The 17,070-nt window shown below is 38.7% G+C and overlaps 1 protein-coding gene across 2 annotated transcripts in view; it reads right to left on the bottom strand.

Annotated features, from left to right (window-relative positions):
• Nucleotides 1-3,001: 3,001 nt before the first annotated feature.
• The window catches only part of LOC145270894 (uncharacterized), an 84,204-nt gene continuing 70,135 nt past the window's right edge, over nucleotides 3,002-17,070 (bottom strand). For both annotated transcript variants that reach the window (XM_080126446.1, XM_080126445.1), the window contains one exon: nucleotides 3,002-6,027. In XM_080126446.1, the coding sequence (XP_079982572.1) occupies nucleotides 4,150-5,106 (957 nt within the window). In that variant the 5' untranslated portion in view covers nucleotides 5,107-6,027 and the 3' untranslated portion in view covers nucleotides 3,002-4,149. The remainder of the gene's footprint in view (nucleotides 6,028-17,070) is intronic.

Here is a 17,070-nt window from a genome sequence, read left to right as displayed (position 1 = left end):
CTGATCATCATTTTTAATGGCCACTTTCTGATACACCTAGTCATTGTCTGTTTTATTTTTTCCAGTGGTAAATTTAAATATCAATTTCAGTGTTAACTTTAACTATAATAAATAAAAATAAATTAATGGCAAATTGTTTGATGATAATACAAAATGGTCTCATAAAAAATTTAATCCCAGACCAACTTGCGCCAAAAGAGAATTCATTAAATTTATCGCTATTTTATGTTTAAAATGTAAACCTCCCTCCTGACCCGTAGCAAAAAAAGAAACAATTGTTATGTTTTGTTGTCTTCCCCCCCCCTCTTCTTCAATCACCAAACTTTACAAAAATGGTAGGGGTGACAAGTTTTGTTAAATGCTGTGCGGTGTTTCTTTTTTAGGACGCTAGGACGCCAGCTCGCCAAAAAGTACACCACGGGCCAAATTTTATTCCATCATAAAAACAACTTTCTACAGAAAAAAACTTATTTTTACACTTTTATCTCGCAAATAAACATGAAATTATACATTAAAAACCGCGTTTATTATTTTTAATATTTAACAACGTAGTTGACGTCAATGTTTTCGATTTTAAAACACAACTAATTTTTTGGATAAATCTCTGTTTTGCGTACGCATGAATTATTTGTTTTAAAGAATAAACTTGAATAAAGTTTATATTTACAAGAATGTTCAGACATTTACCTAGCAAATAAGCATTAAAATATAAATGAACAAAACACGTTTATTATTTTTTAAAAAAATTTAGAGGTGTCTTTTCAGGACCTGTAATAGTAAGTTACACCGTTGTGAAATTCACAGAAAGGGCTAACGAAACCATCTGACAAAAAATAAATTCATACATTCAGGAAACGACAGTAGTCAACAGAATACATTGATTTGCTGAGGTATTATAATATAAACGTTGATTTATATTCATTCTTCCATTGCGGCGATTCTTTTTTGGGACGCCAGGACGCCAAAAAGTACACCACGAGTCAAATTTCATTTCATCATGAAAACAACTTTCTATTGAAAAAAACTTATTTTTACGTTTTATTTCGCGAATAAACATGAAATTATACATTAAAAACCGCGTTTATTATATTTAATATCCAACAACGGAGGTGAAGTCAATGTTTTCGATTTTAAAACAAAACTAATTTTTTGGATAAATCTCTGTTTGGCGTACTCATTAATTTTTTTTTAAAGAATAAACTTGAATAAAGTTTATTTTTTCAAGAATGTTTATACATATATCTAGCGAACAAGCATTAAGAAATATATAGGAAAAACTGCGTTTATTATTTTTTAAAAATCCAAATTATACATCATGTATGAAATTGAGTTCCTTTTTTTTGTTAAACGAAAGTGACTTTGTTTGATAACATTGTGTTTGGCGTACTCATGAATTATTTTTTCTAAAGAATAAAATTGAATAAAGTTTATTTTTGCAAGAATGTTCAGACATTTACCTAGCAAATAAGCATAAAAATATATTTGAAAAAATAACACGTTTATTATTATTTTTTTAATTTTAAGAGGTGTCTTTTCAGGACCTGTAATAGTAAGTTACACCATTGTAAAATTCACAGAAAGAGCTAACGAAAGCATCTGACATAAAAATAAATTCATACATTCAGGAAACGACAGTAGTCAACAGAAGACATTGAATTGATGAGGTATTATAATATAAACATTTATTTATATTCATTCTTCCAGAACACTCTAACACTAGAAAATACTTATGTTGGACACTTTGATGTAACATGTTGGACACCCTTTGAATCTATATGGCTTTCACCTAACATGTTAGACAACACTTTTGCATTTAATAAATAATTGCAATACTTGTTTTCAATAATTTTAGATATCACCGCAAGAAAAAGAAACAAATGAAACCTAAAAAACATCAAGAACAAATGTAGTTTTTCTCTCTGTATCTTAAAGTTTATGTTAAGAACGGTGTAACAACAGTATCATTTACTTTTGTATAATATGCCGATCCGATGATTTAATCTCTTTTTGTCTGTGTCTCTCTATGTATATCTCTGTTAGTCTGTCTCTTTTATTTTACTATTAGTTTTGAAAGATCAAGGGCACCCTCCTAAAGATAACACTTGATTCGGTTATGATTTAAATTTATATCCAATGATTGTTTGGAGAATAGATGCTGTTCTATTCATGGCTGCTCTTTCTATTTAGTTACAGCTTGGTCTTCAAAATAGATTTGTTAACGTTAGTCAACAGAAAATAGTTGAAAACTAATAAATATGATAATTTGTATAAATAATATGCCGATCCGATGATTTAATCTCTCTTTGTCTGTCTTTGTCTCTCTGTATACCTCTGTCTGACTCTCTTTCTCTACGGATATGATGAGTTAATCTCTTTTTCTCTATCTCACTGTTTCTTTCGCTTCCATTTTTCTATCTCAACCTCTCTCACTTGCTCTATCTCCTTCTAATGACATTTACACATAAACAGACAATTTCACTTTTATAGATATATAGATTTGTTAACGTTAGTCAACAGAAAATAGCTGAAAACTAAACTATTAAATTATTGGATTTCACTAAACGCTTAAAACGTTTCCTGCTGGTAAATAAAGGGATATTCCAATCGTTGTATGCGAGTTGTTGTACAATTACTGATTAGGCACACGAGAAACTTAAATATATGAATGGTATTCGTCGGGAGGGAACATGCAGTTAAATAGTTTTATGTTCACTTTGTCTGAGTTAATTTAGGGTTCAAGAAAATATTAAACAAATGTAAAAAAACAACTAATCAATTGCTAAACACTTATGTCTAATAAGAGTGTCACCAACGTAGCAAACAGTAACTAAAAATAAAAAAAGACTACAAATTTTATAAGAAATTTTCTAGCGTATGCGTTATCATATTTGTAATTAATATTCATTAATTGTAAAGAAAAGACGCACTACATGTAATATAGTTTATTTACAAAAAGATTTGGTACAGTCCAGTCAGAAAAATTGTCTGATTTATGATATTATTTGTGTAAATAATATTTATGTAGACAGGTGGCCAATTAATAATGAAACATTCATAAGAAAAGAGAGCAACAATATTTTTTCATTAGTTTCCTCTAACACAACAATTATATTACTTTCTCGCAAGCGTATTTTTAAAGACTTCATTACTTCCTCATATTCTATTATAGTCTCACCTGTAGGTCTATTATAAAAATATTAATTCAGAATAGTTTCATCAATCAGGAGTCGTTTTCGGTTTATTTTAGTAATACTGTTTTACTTGAAGTTCTTATATGAATAAATCGAAATTCTTACAAAATATTTGGCAAGACTATGACATTTTCTAATTGTGTGTCTTTTTCATATGTATCAGTAAACATCTCATATTTAGTTCTGGAAGATCAAGGGCCCCCTCCTTGAGATAACACTTGATTCGGGTATGATTTAAATTTATATCCAATGATTGTTTTAAGATGCTGTTCTATTCATGGCTGTTATTTGTATTTACTTACAATTTTGTCTTCAACGATTGCTTCTAAGTATTTCTGAAGATTCTTTCTTATTCATCCAGAGGCTCTAATTTTTTATTATCCATTCTCGTTTAGCTATATTCAGCTCGAAATAATTTGGGACTGTGACATTAATAATGATCGGGGTTATTTCAGACTTGTTCCATATTACAGTATCTGGCCTGATGGGCTTGTCTTTTATGTATCTGCCGCCGGTATGTCTTTGTAATAGAACATGGTAACTTTTCCATTTCGTGTTATCAGTAGTGGTTCATGTTTCAAAATATTGCTTTTCCCTGGTGTGAGTTCTCATATGAGTCAGCAAAGTTGATTTTACAGAACAACAATATCCACAAATGTCACAAGAATATGGGTTTCTCTAGTGTTAGTTCTCATATGTTTCACTAACAATGATTTTCGAATACAAGAATATCCAAAAATTTCACATGAATGTGGCTTTTCCCTTTTATTAGTTTGAAGAGATCAAGGAGCTACTTCCTGGGGCTAACACTTGATTCGATTTTTTTAAGAATACACAATGTTCACTGTATGGCTACTATCTGTATTTCCGTATAGCTTGGACTTTCAGGTATTGCTACTAAGTATTTTGAAGGTTCTTTTAATTAGACCATATGCTTCCGTCACAACCAGTATAATGTTTATTTCTTCCAATTTCGAAAGTGAGTTCTCATATGCTTCACTAAATTGGATTTTACAGAACAAGAATATCCACAAACTTCACATGAATATGGCTTTTCTCCAGTGTGAGTTCTCATATGTATAACTAAACGTGATTTTACAGAGAAGGAATATCCACAAACTTCACATGAATGTGGCTTTTCCCCAGTGTGAGTAGTTCTATGTTTCACTAACGATGATTTATCAGAAAAAGAATATCCACAGACTTTACATGAATGTGGCTTTTCCCCAGTGTGAGTCCTCATATGTCTTACTAACGATGATTTCACAGAACAAGAATATCCACAAACTTCACATGAATGTGGTTTTTCCCCAGTGTGAGTTCTCATATGATCCACTAACGATGATTTTACAGAACAAGAATATCTACAAACTTCACATGAATATGGCTTTTCCCCAGTGTGAGTTCTAATATGTTCCAGTAACTTTGATTTTACAGAAAAAGAGTATCCACAAACTTCACATGAATATGGCTTTTCCCCAGTGTGAGATCTCATATGTTTCACTAACGATGATTTATCAGAAAAAGAATATCCACAAACTTTACATGAATGTGGCTTTTCCCCAGTGTGAGTCCTCATATGTCTTACTAACGATGATTTCACAGAACAAGAATATCCACAAACTTCACATGAATGTGGCTTTTCCCCAGTGTGAGTTCTCATATGATCCACTAACGATGATTTTACAGAACAAGAATATCTACAAACTTCACATGAATATGGCTTTTCCCCAGTGTGAGTTCTAATATGTTCCAGTAACTTTGATTTTACAGAAAAAGAGTATCCACAAACTTCACATGAATGTGGCTTTTCACCAGTGTGAGTTCTCATATGTTTCACTAACGATGATTTTACAGAACAAGAATATCCACAAACTTCACAAGAATATGGCTTTTCACCAGTTTGAGTTTTCATTTCTCACTAGTGATTGTGTTTTAACACAAGACTCTCAACAAGCTTTACAAGAATGTGCTTTTACACAAGTGCGAATTCTAATATGTTTAACTAATTTTTCAAAATATTCTTTAAATTTTTAATACATTTTACACTAAACCTTTCGCTCAATTTCTATTTCAATTTTTATTATTAGTCTTTTCCCAGTGAGTTCTCATATGTATCACTTACTTTTATTTATCAGATCTTAACTGTCGACGACGATGTGTAAGAACAAGAATATCAACACACTTTACAAGAATATTGTTTTACACCAGTGTGAGTTCTCATATTAAACTAATGATTATTTTATAAAACAAACATGTTCATACAATTTATACGAAAAAAAGGGTTTCCCTTTGTATTCCAATTTTACAAATCAGTTTAAGATGCGCATATATCATCCCACAAGATACCAAACATTAAAATAATTATATTAAACAATAATTTATAGAACAAAAATATTTATACCTTTTACACGAAACATTGCTTTTCCCTTTTTATTCCAAATTTACAAAGCAGTTTGTTTAAACTGGGGATGGATCATCCTACAAATATTAAATTAATCTTTTTTTAATACTGAGCTCCGTTTAAGTGCAATTGGTTTCTCCAGACAATAAATAAACAACTTTTCCCAGTTTGATTTCTCATCAGTCTAAACTTTTGATTCGGTTTTATTTTTTGATTCATTGAAAATTAAACAGATATTTCATCAAAACTAATATTACCTTCAAGATGTGTTTAGTTTTCACAACTATTCCATAACATCCGTAAATAATAGTGCACAATACAATAAACTTTCCTACAGAAGTCGCTGTTGTCTTCCAAATAATACTGTTTATCGAATGTTTAAAGAAAATCATATTCCGTTAATATTCAATCATCGGGTTCAATCAGGAGCATCTGCAAAAAAAAATGAAATTCAATATTTTACTATTTACTTTGATGTATTAGTATTGTTTATTGTTGTTAATTTTATTGGATTTAAGTCACACCCCTTATATTTATTTCATCAAAACCATCATAAGTTGCTTGGAATATAATCTAGTTTAATGTATATCTGGAGTTTTTATGATGTAAATCAAAATGCGCTATTATCAAACAATTGTTTTAATACGTGTTTGTTTTGTATCCAAAACTTTAATTTGATTGTTTAGTCTTGGTGGCATTGAATGTGACCAACCATTTTTGTCCCCATTCCACTACAGATTCGAGGTCTTCCTCTAGTTTTTCGGCCATTTTCGTTAGAAATGTTTTCATTAGTCTTCCTGTCATACCTGTTATAGAGTGTAGTGTCATCAGCATATATACCCATCTCAGAGGCAATTTTGTCGGAGAGGCCATTTACGAATATCAGGAATAATAGAGTTCAAAGGATAGAACCCTGGGGAACCCCGCATTTATATCATATTGTTTATATGTACGACCGTCGAGGACAACCTGGATTTTTCTCTTATCTAAGAAGGATTTAATTTCTTTCTTCTTTAAACTCATATTGTTGGTCAGTCAGGAGTTAAGCATCTGTAAGGCGATGGACTAGAGACTGGTTAATGAAGGTTTCAAATATTTTGGCAAAAAGTGGGAGGAGACTAATAGGGCGATAATTTAATGGGTCAGTCCTTTCGCCAGAATTCTTGAATACTAGTACAACAGAAGCAGTTTTCCAACAGCTCGGAAAGCAAGCTTCATTAAGGCATTCGTTGTAGCGTTTGGAGAGAACTAGAGCTACTTCGGCTGACCATTTTTTTAATAGCACAGCTGGGATGAGATCGGGTCTCCATGCTTTTGAAGTGTCAAGGTTTTTTATGATAGCATGCACCTGAGCAGGGGTGATTTTCAGATCGTCTGTTAGCCTTCTCGGTTGCTGAGGAGACAAACTCGTGATTGTTGGTTAGTGGGGGAATTATTGATTACCCATTATTTACTACACTGTTGTAGATTTTCCAGAAGTCTCAAGTTCCTAGCTTTTGTGCTTCAATGCTTTTTAGTGGTTTCCGTAAATTCTCTCTTAGCTGTCGCTATTTCTTTCTTTAACGTTATTTCTAGCTTCTATATAATTCAGTATGGTTGAACTGGACTTATGTCGGTTAAATCTGCGGTATGCATGCTGTTTTTGAGCAATGGCAGTTGCGCAAGTTGAAGTAAACCGTTGAGGAAAGTGGGGCTTACTATAAAATTTCCGCATGGAAACATGCACTTCGATTACAGTTTTGAACCAGCCAGTGGTCTCGTTTGCACACTGTTCAGCAGGGAGAGAAAAATATTTCCCCATGTGGCATCTCTGATTAGTTCCCTGATGGCTTCCCAGTCAGTCTTTTTATAATATCTCGTTGTTTTGAGCACTGGCTCTTCAGTTTTGGCTCTAGAGTTTAGGCCGATTTCAACCATTATCACTGCATGATCAGCCTTCCTGAGTGGGCTGTCTGCCTTCGTTATACAATCATCAGGAACTGTGGTCAAAAACAGATCTAGAAATGATGCGTGTTTTTCTTCCTGGTAAGGAAAACGGGTTGGAAACGTAACAATTTGTGATAGGGAGTGATATATAGTGAAGCTATGAGTTGTGCTGCCCGCTGCATCTGTGTAAGTAGAGAATCCAAGCCAGTTTTTGTGGTGGACATTAAAGTCACTAAATACATGTACTTGTGCGCTAGTGTCGAGGGAGAATGCCGTGTCTATGCTGTCAGAAACTTTGTTTATTATGGTGCAGTCCTGGGTCGAGGGAGAGCGGTAGAGAAAATAAAAGTAGCTAATGCTATGTTGCATGTTTAGTCTAATGCACATGAAGGCTTGATCATCCGATTCTACGTTTGTTTCTCTAGTCAGGGGAAGGGTATTTCGAATGTAAACTCCAAGTCCGTGCATGTGTCTAGCAGAGTGGGAGATATCCAGGCATGTTAAAGTAGTTAGAGAGGATGGAGCAGTGTAGGTTAGTCTCACTTAGTGCTGAGATATCCGGCATATTTGTTAAGAAAAAATGCTTCAACATCAGCTAAATTAGTTCTAAGCCCACGGATATTTGTGAATGGAAGCCTCAAGGGAGGAGGCAAGTTGAATTTGTTTGTCCCTAAGCCTGGTTTAAGCTTATTTTTAGATTGTACTGTCGTCATATTTTTTAAAGAGTTTCGGTTTAGGTAAGAGGGAGCTAAACAAGAGCTTATGTAGAGCATCAGACATGCATCACAAGTAGACCATCAGCTGACCTTTTTCCAATTAGGATTGTGGCCTCAGGAAAGCCCACCAGGGATGAGTGCAGGGTACCTTTCCATGCGCGACATGCCATTACAAACAACCCGATATTATTCAACTGTTGATGGAGCAGCCGCTCTAAGCGCTACCAAAGAGTTAGGACCCCTGTACTACCAGTCGGGAACAGCAGCCAGGAACTGTCAATCCGGTACCCTCAACCCATTAGAAAAAGGTCAACTGAATCTAATTGCTCAGGCATATATTGTACTCAAGCACTCCCAAATGTCCAGTTTTAGGGGTGGGCTGTGCCGGATATGGGGAAAACGGCGTTCGTTGTCCTAGCCAAGAAACAAGATCTACCGCTGGGCGTTTTTGTCGAATCACTGAGATGGTGTCTCTGTGCCTACGCAAAGAAGGAGTATGGAAGCCAGGCGATAGACAGAGCCTATTTACTCCTTAAGCAGCTTAGGTTTGCAAACCGGTAATTTGTTTGAGTCACCAGCTCTAGGAAGGTTGTCATTCAAGACTGAAGAGACCTCGCTCTCCTTTGGTTTAGTTTCAGAGTTTTCCTTCTCCTAGACGGATGATCTGGGAAGATCTACTGGGTCCGTCAACACTGAGAGGGTTTGCTCCGCGCCTAGGTTCTAATCCAGGTATTTCTGCGACCCGCGTGGTTAGTTAGTGTTACTGGGTTAGTTTGTAGAGGTTATATCTCTGCTGATTAGTTACACTCCTCAAAGTGTTTTAGGGACATTGCTATTTCATTGTTACTGGATAAAGGGGATGAGTGGAGCTCATGCAGTGTAAGCAACTATGATTGTAAGAAGTCTTGTAAGGGAGGAGATACTGTGGTTTGAGTCTTTCCCTTTTTATTTATGTTAGCTTAGGTCTAGGATAATGTTACAGTATGAGTAGGTATTAAGAATTGAACTACGAGTTGTGACCAAACTATTTTAGATGATACGAGGGTTAAGATATAAGTGCAATATAGTATGGATAAAATAGCAAGTTTTGAGTCATGTGTAATCAGGTAAATAGATATATGGGCAGGTTTTCTGTAGATGCGAATAAAGTGGAAGTATTAGGTATAAAGTGTGTTTCTATTATCGAGAAGATAATTTCAGTTTTCAAATAAGATTCATGTGACATTTTGCATAACAAGGAGTGTCGGTTCAGTTTCGTATTAATCGTTGCAAAACTCTGGAGGAGACAGTTATGTAATGCAGATCGCTTTGCTTCTGAGTACGTACTTTGGCTGTTAAATACCTTACTGGATAGGAATGAGCTCTAATGCATGCCTTAGAGGTAGAAATGTATAGATGTTTAGTGATGGCTATTAAACAGTTTGCATGTGAGGGTTAGGGGCTGGAAGTTAGTGATTCCACTACAAATGCGGTGCAATGTGGGAGTTTAGTGGTGGCTTGGTGGGAAGAAGCAGATTGTTAGCGTTCAAGAGAAAGGGGTTATTTATTTACAAACACTAGATTTCCATTAGGATTTTGAGTTACACGTAAGGTTTAGTTTAAAGAAAGGAAAACAAAAATTTTTTAATTTTTTTTCTTTTGACATGCAGGTTAGACAAACGCAGTCGTCTTGGAGGTAAAATGTATATGAAGATTTCGTAGCTAGCTATTAGGGTCCCCCTCCAGTTATAAGAGGAACAACTAGTTCATTGTGATTCGGAATTAGTATTCTGTATTTATTATTTATAGGTAGTCATTAAGGTCAGGTACAGAGTGTTGCACCTACTCATAAAATTAGTCCTAGTATTACAGCTAAGATACTGTATATTGCAGTTACAAATATAGTTGTAGAGAATAGGAACGACCATTAAGACGGGACACACAAAAGAGTGACACTGTCGTCTGATGAGTAGTATATATAGAGCAAGTACGCACGCACCGGGGGAAGAACGACGACTACGACGATAGTCGACTCGGAAACCTTACATGGCGCTATGAACAGGATTTATTTTTCAACATAATTTCTTTTGCACGATTTTTGGAGTATAATGGCGTCAGGACAACACGAGGACGGCCAATACATGCAGTTGATTCAACAAATAATAAATCTGCAAAGAGAAAACAATGAGCTTCGTGGAGGGAGTGCTTCGAGTCGGTCTAACACCAAGAAACCAGACCGGCCACGTATCGAACATGGATTCACCGACGCGGACTGGGCGCTTTTCATCGACTCGTGGGCCCGATAAAAACAAATGTGCGGCCTTACCGACCCCGTGGAAATCCGCAATGAACTAAGGACAGCCTGCTCAAATGAGGTAAATAGACTTTTATTTGACTTAGTTGGGCCTGAAACCCTCAATTCTGTCACAGAGAAACAACTCTTAAGGCATATACAGTTCATTGCGGTGAAATGTCTACACCCGGAGGTGCATAGACATAAATTTCATAACATCAGACAACAGACGGGGGAGGGACCCGCACAGTTCTTGGCAAAGCTTCGGTCCCAGGCACGGTTTTGCAATTTCATGGTTCTGTGCCCCAACGAGAACTGCCGGCAAGCCATAAACTATTCGGAGGACATGGTAGCTGGCCAACTCGTAGCCGGTCTGGCAAATGCAGAGTACCAGTGTAAATTGCTGGCCGAAGCAAATATTCTAACCACTGTGGAGCAGAAGCTTCACAGGCTGGTTAGCTTAGAAACCACAGAGACGTCTGCTCCTCAGTTGCAACGAGGCTCACAGGGACACTCGACTTTTGGCCTACGAACAACCGAGAAAAAAACCATCTCGGAAGGAGCAGCGGCTCAAAACCCCTCAGAATAGTCCTTGTGAAGGGTGTGGGAGGACCTCACACCCCAGTGGGTTAAAAGGGCGGAAGAACTACCCGGCGAGGGGGCTAAAATGTTTTAATTGTGGCGTCACAGGCCACTTACAAAGAGTGTGCTGGAAACAGGAGAGGTCGACGGCGGAGTCAACAAACGATGCCACACGTCAATCGAATATTTTCGGCAGCAGAATGGAGGGGGCACTGGCATGTTACAATCAAAAAGGTAGAATAGCAGCAGTGCCACACCTTGCATGGAGCAGTGGTGGGTTCAGGAGAAGTCCTCCTGAGCCACCACCCTCATTAATGGTCGATGTGTCCCTGATACCAGAGTCCCAGGCTAAATTCGGGTGCGCTTTGGATAAGGGAGTAAGCTGTCGAAAACACTGCATCCAGGCCATTGCAGATACCAGTGCCCAGACGTGTTCGAGTGGCCCAGAAATATTAAAAATATTAGGGTGCACCAGCAGGATCCTGATACCTACCACCCACAGGATACGGGGAATCACAGACGAACCCCTAGACATGAAGGGGGTGGTCCTGACTCAGATTAAGCTCGGTCAGAAGGAAACGCGACAAGTGGTCTACGTTTCAGAAAACACGTCAGGATTCTACTTGTCAGAATCGGCCCTCAAAGACCTAGGAGTAATCAATCGCGACTTCCCGCATCGAGTATCAAAGGCCGATTTATCGGCTTCAGAAAGTGGGACAGCACCGTGTGGATGTACGAAAAGAGAATCCGTCCCGGACAAGCCAGCGAGGATCCCGTTTACCCCCACTGGAGATAATAGGGAATGGTTAGAGAAGTGGTTACGTGAACACTTTAAGTCCAGCGCATTCAACACCTGCCCCCATCAACCGTTACAAGTCATGTTAGGGAGGCCGCTGGATATAACTTTTATCCCGGGGGCGAAACCATCGGCCATACACACACCCATTCCAGTCCCTCATCACTGGAAGAAAAGGGTAAGGGATGATTTGGATCGAGATGTTGCGTTGGGTATTATCGAACCGGTACCAGCAGGCACACCTACGATCTGGTGTTCGAGGATGGTAGTCGCTCCAAAGAAAGACGGGTCACCAAGAAGGACGGTAGACCTACAAAAATTGAATGCAGCAACGATGAGAGAGACTCATCACACACCGTCCCCTTTTAATCAGGTGTCCGTGGTGCCTGCCCAAATCAAAAAGACTGTCTTGGACGCATGGAATGGGTACCATAGTCTGCCACTCTCCCCAAAAGCCCGGGACGCGACCACGTTCATAACGGAATGGGGTCGTTATCGGTATCTCAGGGTTCCCCAGGGTCTTCACGCATCCGGGGACGGGTACACGCGCCGGTTCGATGACATCACAGTTGACATGCCTCGAAAGACCCGGTGTATAGACGACACACTCCTATGGGACAGGTCCTTAGAATTAGCTTTCTGGCATACTGTGGACTATATTACCCATTGTGGTAAAAGTGGGATAGTCTTTAACCCTGACAAATTTCAATTTGCTGACGATGAAGTTGAATTTGCCGGCTTTGTGATAACCTCGGACGGCGTGCCAACTAAAAAAATGACGGAGGCTATTCTCAATTTCCCAACCCCAACGAGCATTACTGGTATCAGGTCCTGGTTTGGTTTAGTTAACCAGGTGTCGTATACATTTGCACAGGCCGATATAATGGCCCCTTTTCGAGAGTTGCTGCGGACAAAGAACCATAAATTTTACTGGGATGACACATTGAATAGACTTATCGAAGAGTCGAAGAGGAATATCGTTCAGAAAATCGAAGAAGGGGTAAACACCTTCGATATGAACAGAGTGACCTGCCTTTCAACCGACTTCAGTAAGGTTGGCATTGGGTATTTTCTGTTCCAGAAGCATTGCCAATGCCCAACGGAATTAGGTCTTAACTGTGGTAAGGACCACTGGAAGATGATTTTGGCCGGGTCTCGCTTCACGAAAGATGCAGAATCTCGTTATTCCCCTATAAAGGGGGAGGCTCTAGCGCTGATTTATGGCTTGGAGTCTTGTAGGATGTTCATCCTGGGATCCCCAGACCTATTGGTCACTGTGGACCACCAGCCCCTAGTGAAAATTTTCTCGGATCAGATCCTGGAGAATATAAAAAATCCCCGCCTGTTCTCATTCAAGGAGCGGTCGTTGATGTACAGGTTCCAGATTAGGCATGTTCCTGGGAAACTCAACGCAGCACCAGACTGCACATCCCGATACCCGGCGCCGTCAAGACACAGCAGACTAAAGGGCACTGACACTTCCCAGCAAATCGAGGGGAGTATACAAGCATCCATCATAGCTGCATACGCACATGACCCCAAGTTCCGAGCGATCACCTGGGATAGGATAGTCGCAGCTGCAGCCACCGATGAGGAGTGCCGAACGTTGGCGTCATACATTCAAGACGGGTTCCCAAGGTCACGCCACGAACTACCACCAGAAATCCGGTAATTCTGGCCGATGGCAGACCAACTATATTGTCTAGAAGGGGTACCCATAAAAGGGGACAAAATTTTGATACCAAAACGGCTTAGAGCCGAGGTGTTAGAGGCATTACACTCCGCCCATCAAGGGGCGAATGGTATGTTGGCTAACGCCAGACAACGGTTATTTTGGCCTGGTTTAGACGCCAGCATCCGACAAACAAGGGCGCAATGTCGGAGTTGCAATTCGATCGCCTCATCCCAGCCTAGGGAACCACTAATGCCACCCATAAACCCGGAATTCCCATTTCAAAAGACAGTCACTGACTTGCTAGATATGCACGGGAAAAGTTACATGGTATACGCGGACCGATATACCGGTTGGATTGAGGTCGCACCACTACCATCAGGAAGGGCTGCAGCGGTGTGTAACGCCCTGAGGGTTTGGTTTTGCACGTATGGTGTGCCGGAGGAAATATCATCCGATGGAGGGCCACCATTCGATTCACTAGAATACAAATCGTTCCTAGAAGACTGGGGCGTAAAAAGGCGCATATCATCTGCACATTACCCCCAGAGTAATGGCCGAGCTGAACTGGCCGTAAAAACGGCCAAAAGAATGCTGATGGACTGCGTTGATGGCTACGGACACCTACATCATGATCGGGCAGCACGGGCGATGATGACTCATAGGAATACGCCCAGTCAGGACCTTGGATTGTCGCCGGCGGAAATACTATATGATCGAACAGTAAGGGGCCATCTCCCCGCACTTCGCAAAAAATACTGCATCCACAAGCGTTGGACGGAGACCAGAGATTTGAGAGAGAGGGCGATGGCGAAAAGGCACGTACTTAACAAAGAACAGTACGACATACACAGCCGCCCCCTCCAACAGCTCCGAGTCGGCGAGTCTGTGCAGGTGCAGAATCAGGAGGGACCAAATCCACGACGATGGGCGAAAACTGGGAGAGTCGTCGAGACAATGGGTAACAGGCAGTACAGGATACGGTTGGATGGTAGCGGCAGGATCACATTACGCAATCGCCGTTTCCTCAGGAAAATCAAACCGGTCATGGATACGCCGGAGTATCCACCCACTCAACAACCCCATCAACCACCCCCCAAACACCAAGAAGGGAGGACAGCAAACCACCGTGCAACATGCATGAGATGATGGAGGTGGAAGAAGCTGATTGTGACACATCAGAAACAGATATGGAGGTGGACCAAGTTCCGATCAACCACAAGCCAATGCAGACGAGTCCGGTCCCACGATGCAGCATGAGGGTAACACGAGCACCAAGGCCACTTTCCCCTCAAATGCAAGGACCAACTCACTACTACACGGAATTCTCCAGTCACATGACCACAAAACGACGGTAGTGTGGTCACATGGTGGGGGGAGGGCATGTAGAGAATAGGAACGACCATTAAGACGGGACACACAAAAGAGTGACACCGTCGTCTGATGAGTAGTATATATAGAGCACGTACGCACGCACCGGGGGAAGAACGACGACTACGACGATAGTCAACTCGGAAACCTTACAATAGTGAGAGTTAAATTATAAGCTAAGTTCAGTGGTTTGGTATGGATATCATGGAGGTCACTTTATTAATACAAGCAAGCGTATGGTAATTGCAGATATTAAGTATGCTAATAAATAAACTTCTTCTGTCTTCTATAGTAGAAAAAATATCCTCGCTTCTGTTAGATAGTCTTTTGACTAAGCTATTCATTTTTCGAGTCGAATTCTAACTACAGACGGCTCACATGGAAGCAAGGAGTTAAATACAATAGATACGCATATAATTAAAATACATTAAATAAATATATTTAAAAGAGAGAAAGTATAAACAACAGTTGGCAAAAAAGTAAAAAAAAAATGCAGTTGGCATTTTGGTAGGATTAGGATTGGTTAGTTTCACTTAGCTTATTTCTTTGGCCAGCTACATTTGACTTGTCTGCCAGCGTGCGTAACCATGTTTTAGGTGAACGGGTAGGTTGTACTTCGCTTCCTTACCCGGATTTTGTATCTATTTATAGAGGGCGCACATGCGTATGATAATTTTACTTTTTTTTTAGCTTTATAGTAATTTTATGACATGTAATCTTGTTCTTTTATCTTTATAGTAATTTTATGGCATGTAATCTTTTTCCTACCATACAATTTTAATAGCATTGAATATTTTTACATTTTTGGAAATTTGCATTTATTATTTGGATTATTTGGATTCTTCAGACTACTGTTCTCACCAATGTTTCAGTCGATGTAAAGATATCATTGTACTGATTGTCAAGGATGTATTGCAGACTGGTACAAGCCACAAGTTGTGTCAAAAGGTATAAGTTTGTAAATCAGGGATATATTTTGTTATCCATTTCTATCATCAGTCTCAATCTGTGTCCTCATGAACAAGGTTAAGGAGTCAGATGTTATAAGGACTGGCTCTAATTCCTAGAATTCCACAAGTTCAGAGTACTAAAATTCTAAATAATTTGACTATACAATTTGATACCTTGTCTTCACATATTCAGTTTTTCAATACAAATGCCTATATGAGTAATAATTTCCTTTCTTATAAACAGTTTATATGTAATGATAATTTGGAATGAAGTTTAAATTGTCGTTTTAATAGAGTGACACTAACACAAGACTGGCTTTTTTTTACTATTTTTATGTCAGTGTGAAAAATAAGTTTAGAAGTGCTATAAAAATAGACCTGTACTGTAAAAATAGCCACTGCCTATGGATAATGTAATTTTAGAACATATTTAACATATAAAGTTATATTGTTGGATTGTTTTTTTTAAGTTAGACCTAAATAGCATTTAAACTGACACATCAAACTTTGATTTTGCCTATCCAATTTTAATTTTTTCTTGTTGTATGTCATTATTATAACAACATACTGCATAAGTTTTTTTTCTCCCAATATTATGTAAGCCTGCCCAGACAACTTGGAAAGTACAACCCTATTTTAATGTCAGAAAAAAAATTGTCAAGGGAAGTAACTTATTTTTGATTGAAACATATGAACTGTTTTCCTAACAACTAAAACTGTATTTCTTTTTCCATCTCATATGTAACTACAAGAGTTTAAAGGTTTCAAGTTTCTTTAAATATCGACACCAATCATTTTTTTTAATAGAATATATTTGTTGTTTTCACGTCGGTTTCTATTAAACCCAAAGTTGGGACCCTAACAGGTACTACCACTCCGGGTCAGAGTGGACCTGGGGGCAATGGTAATTAAAGGGTGGCTCCACACTCCCCAAAGCCCACAAGCTGGGGCCTCACCACTGGATATAGTTTAAGGTCATGTCCAGGAACCCCATTGAGGGAATTTTACCCTCTGCAGGGGGAGCAGTCGGCGTATTCTAATGCCCCACCGACAGGGCCCAAGTACATTAGGAAATAATGTGAGATCATTACAAAGACTTCATGAAAACGTAAGTTTTCTAAACCCTACTAAACAATTCATTTTTCTGAGAGTGTCCTAGACGTACTCAAAGCTTACATTAGAATATGCAT

The sequence above is a fragment of the Euprymna scolopes genome, chromosome 46 (genome assembly GCF_053919585.1).
Source record: "Euprymna scolopes isolate OS-2025 chromosome 46, ASM5391958v1, whole genome shotgun sequence".
NCBI classification, from domain to species: domain Eukaryota; kingdom Metazoa; phylum Mollusca; class Cephalopoda; order Sepiida; family Sepiolidae; genus Euprymna; species Euprymna scolopes.
The sequence above is the reverse complement of the archived record's forward strand: the minus strand, read 5'-3'. Positions and strand labels throughout refer to the sequence as shown.